At 44.8% G+C, this 3,810-nt stretch overlaps 1 protein-coding gene across 1 annotated transcript; it reads left to right on the top strand.

Annotated features, from left to right (window-relative positions):
- Positions 1-200: 200 nt before the first annotated feature.
- On the top strand, positions 201-3,810 carry LOC111552919 (plastin-2). The gene has a single exon (XM_026455069.2). The coding sequence runs from the start codon at positions 300-302 to the stop codon at positions 2,181-2,183; it is 1,884 nt and encodes a 627-aa protein (XP_026310854.1). The 5' UTR covers positions 201-299; the 3' UTR covers positions 2,184-3,810.

The following is a 3,810-nucleotide window of genomic DNA, read 5'->3' as shown; positions in this document are numbered from 1 at the left end:
AGAAGTCTCTTCTGCCTTAAAGTCACAGTTATCATTCTAAACTTCTCCCCAATATACTTTTGTTTTATTTTTTTAAATTTCAATCTTTAATCCTTCCAGAATTTATTTTGGTATGTGATAAAAGGTACAGGCCTAACTTTATATCTTCCATATAGCTAGCCAGTTATTTCCAGTTCTTGTTAATTTATGAATGGGACAAAGCTGCTCTGCAGACCAGAAAGAAGGGGTTCCTGGTCATACGCCAGTACTACCAAGGACAGCTTTTTTCCTACAAGATCTGTTACCTAAAGCAATAAAAAATGGCCAGAGGATCAGTGTCCGATGAGGAAATGCTGGAGCTCAGAGAAGCTTTTGCCAAAGTTGATACTGATGGCAATGGATACATCAGCTTCAATGAGTTGAATGACTTGTTCAAGGCTGCTTGCTTGCCTTTGCCTGGGTATAGAGTAAGAGAAATTACAGAAAACCTGATGGCTACAGGTGATCTGGACCAAGATGGAAGGATCAGCTTTGATGAATTTATCAAGATTTTCCATGGCCTAAAAAGCACAGATGTTGCCAAGACCTTTAGAAAAGCAATCAATAAGAAGGAAGGGATTTGTGCGATCGGTGGTACTTCAGAACAGTCTAGTGTTGGCACCCAACACTCCTATTCAGAGGAAGAAAAGTATGCCTTTGTCAACTGGATAAACAAAGCCCTGGAAAATGATCCTGACTGCCGGCACGTCATCCCAATGAATCCAAACACGAATGATCTCTTCAATGCTGTTGGAGATGGCATTGTCCTTTGTAAAATGATCAACCTGTCAGTGCCAGACACAATTGATGAAAGAACAATCAACAAAAAGAAGCTCACCCCTTTCACCATTCAGGAAAATCTGAACTTGGCTCTGAACTCTGCCTCAGCCATCGGGTGCCATGTGGTCAACATAGGGGCTGAGGACCTGAAGGAGGGGAAGCCTTACCTGGTCCTGGGACTTCTGTGGCAAGTCATCAAGATTGGGTTATTTGCTGACATCGAACTCAGCAGAAATGAAGCTCTGATTGCTCTTTTGAGAGAAGGTGAGAGCCTGGAGGATTTGATGAAACTCTCCCCTGAGGAGCTCTTGCTGAGGTGGGCTAATTACCACCTGGAAAATGCAGGCTGCAACAAAATTGGCAACTTCAGTACTGACATCAAGGACTCAAAAGCTTATTACCACCTGCTTGAGCAGGTGGCTCCAAAAGGAGATGAAGAAGGCGTTCCTGCTGTTATTATTGACATGTCAGGACTGCGGGAGAAGGATGACATCCAGAGGGCAGAATGCATGTTGCAGCAGGCGGAGAGGCTGGGCTGCCGGCAGTTTGTCACAGCCACAGATGTTGTCCGAGGGAACCCCAAGTTGAACTTGGCTTTTATTGCCAACCTCTTTAACAGATACCCTGCCCTGCACAAACCAGAGAACCAGGACATTGACTGGGGGGCTCTTGAAGGTGAGACGAGGGAAGAGCGGACATTTAGAAACTGGATGAACTCCCTGGGTGTTAACCCTCGAGTCAATCATTTGTACAGTGACTTATCAGATGCCCTGGTCATCTTCCAGCTCTATGAAAAGATTAAAGTTCCTGTTGACTGGAACAGAGTAAACAAACCGCCATACCCCAAACTGGGAGGCAATATGAAGAAGCTTGAGAATTGTAACTACGCGGTAGAATTGGGGAAGAATCAAGCGAAGTTCTCCCTGGTTGGCATCGGTGGACAAGATCTCAATGAAGGAAACCGCACTCTCACATTGGCCTTGATTTGGCAGCTAATGAGAAGGTATACACTGAATATCCTTGAAGAAATTGGTGGTGGCCAGAAGGTCAATGATGACATTATTGTCAACTGGGTGAATGAAACGTTGAGGGAAGCAGAGAAAAGTTCATCCATCTCTAGTTTCAAGGACCCGAAGATTAGTACAAGTCTGCCCGTTCTGGACCTCATTGATGCCATCCAACCAGGTTCCATTAACTATGACCTTCTGAAGACAGAAAATCTGAATGATGATGAGAAACTCAACAATGCAAAGTATGCCATCTCTATGGCCCGAAAAATTGGAGCAAGAGTGTATGCCCTGCCGGAAGACCTGGTTGAAGTGAACCCCAAAATGGTTATGACCGTGTTTGCCTGCCTTATGGGGAAAGGAATGAAGAGGGTGTGAGGCCCGGTGGGGCCGGGTGGCAGGCGGTGCACTCACTCCTGACTGCCAGCACAGATGCTCCCGGGATCATTCAAGCCATTCCAAAGTTCAACTTGGTGACATTCTACAAGATTCCAAAAAGCACATATTAGTGCAGCCAAGTAGCCTCTCCTGTATTTAACAAAAAGTGCTTCATTCTTTGCAGGAGGTCCAACTTCCTATATATAGGTTTCTATTCTTGATTTATTTGCTTCTTCGAAAATCTAGAGGAAAAGAAAGAATTTGTTTTCCAGGTACCCTTCTCGCTTTTGCCATTAGTCGAAGATAGAAGCTGCAGTGATATTAATTTTGATATAATCTTTCAAACCCGCTTCATGTGGCTTCCCTTTACTTTGTTCAATATGAGTGCCAGGAGGGGAATCATCACACCTGCCCTAAACCATGTTCCTGGAGGTCAGCCTTCGAGCTGTTGCAAGCCCCTCTTTCTGTCCCTTCTTCGTACCCTGCCTCCCATGACTTTGCTCCTCACGCGCTTGGAACCATGCCTTCTGGAGGCCCCATCTCTTCTGGCCATCCTTGTGTCTGGGCCACTTGGAGCGTCTGATAAATCAGTGAAGCTGTTGAAGTCTCAGGAGTCTCTGGTAGCCTGCAGAAGTAAGCCTCATCATCAGAGCCTTTCCTCAAAACTGGAGTCCCAAATGTCATCAGGTTTTGGTTTTTTTTCAGCCACTAAGAACCCCTCTGTTTTTAACTCTAGAATTTGGGCTTGGACTAGATCTAACATCTTGAATACTCTGCCCTCTAGAGCCTTAACTCTTAATGGAAGGTTGGATCCAAGGAGGGTGTAATGGAGCATCAAGCCATTCGGGGGCAGCATGGAGCTGTAACTAAGCATCCTTTAGGGCGCTGCCTCTCCAGGCATTCAGCCCTCACATTAGATTCTAGTTACTGTGGTATGGCTAGTATCTGTCCACATTTGGAGGCAATCCTGCCTTGCTTTTGCTTCTAGAGCTTAGCATATCTGGTTGTTGTCAGGCCATATTATCAATGTTTACTTTTTTGGTACTATAAAAGCTTTCTGCCACCCCTAAACTCCAGGGGGAACAATATGTGCCAATGAATAGCACCCCTATTCACATACACACACACCTGGCCAGCTGTCAAGGGTAGAATGAATCTATGCTGGATAAGAAATGGCAGGATTGTGTTATGAAGAGCTAATTTACTGGACAAAGAATTCCAAAGCAAAACAAGAACAATATGAATTTGAGCAACTCTCATAGGTTAAGCAATTTCCCCCTAAACCAACTGAAGGCTAAAACGCAACAGGCCATTGTGAACCAGCACTAGACTCCCTCTATCATGGTGAAAGGCTTCATCAATGAGGTATCTTCTTTAGTAGTGGTATGTAATGGAACTTAGCCATTTTTCAAAGCAATTGAAATGCATTGCTCTGGATCTGTTCCTTGGCAGTGGACTCAGAAAGCCAACACATGGCCTCTCCCAGCCCATCACCAGTATTTTTGCTGCTTCTGAATGCAAAGTGGTTGGTTTTGACTTCAGATTGAACTTACTGTAGCCTCAAATGATTTCCCCCATCCACCTCCGGGAAGAAAGAATGTTACTGCCTTAATAAAAAAGGAAAAGG

The sequence above is a fragment of the Piliocolobus tephrosceles genome, chromosome 6, assembly GCF_002776525.5.
Source record: "Piliocolobus tephrosceles isolate RC106 chromosome 6, ASM277652v3, whole genome shotgun sequence".
Classification (NCBI taxonomy): Eukaryota; Metazoa; Chordata; class Mammalia; order Primates; family Cercopithecidae; genus Piliocolobus; species Piliocolobus tephrosceles.
This window is presented reverse-complemented; position numbering and strand designations above follow the sequence as displayed.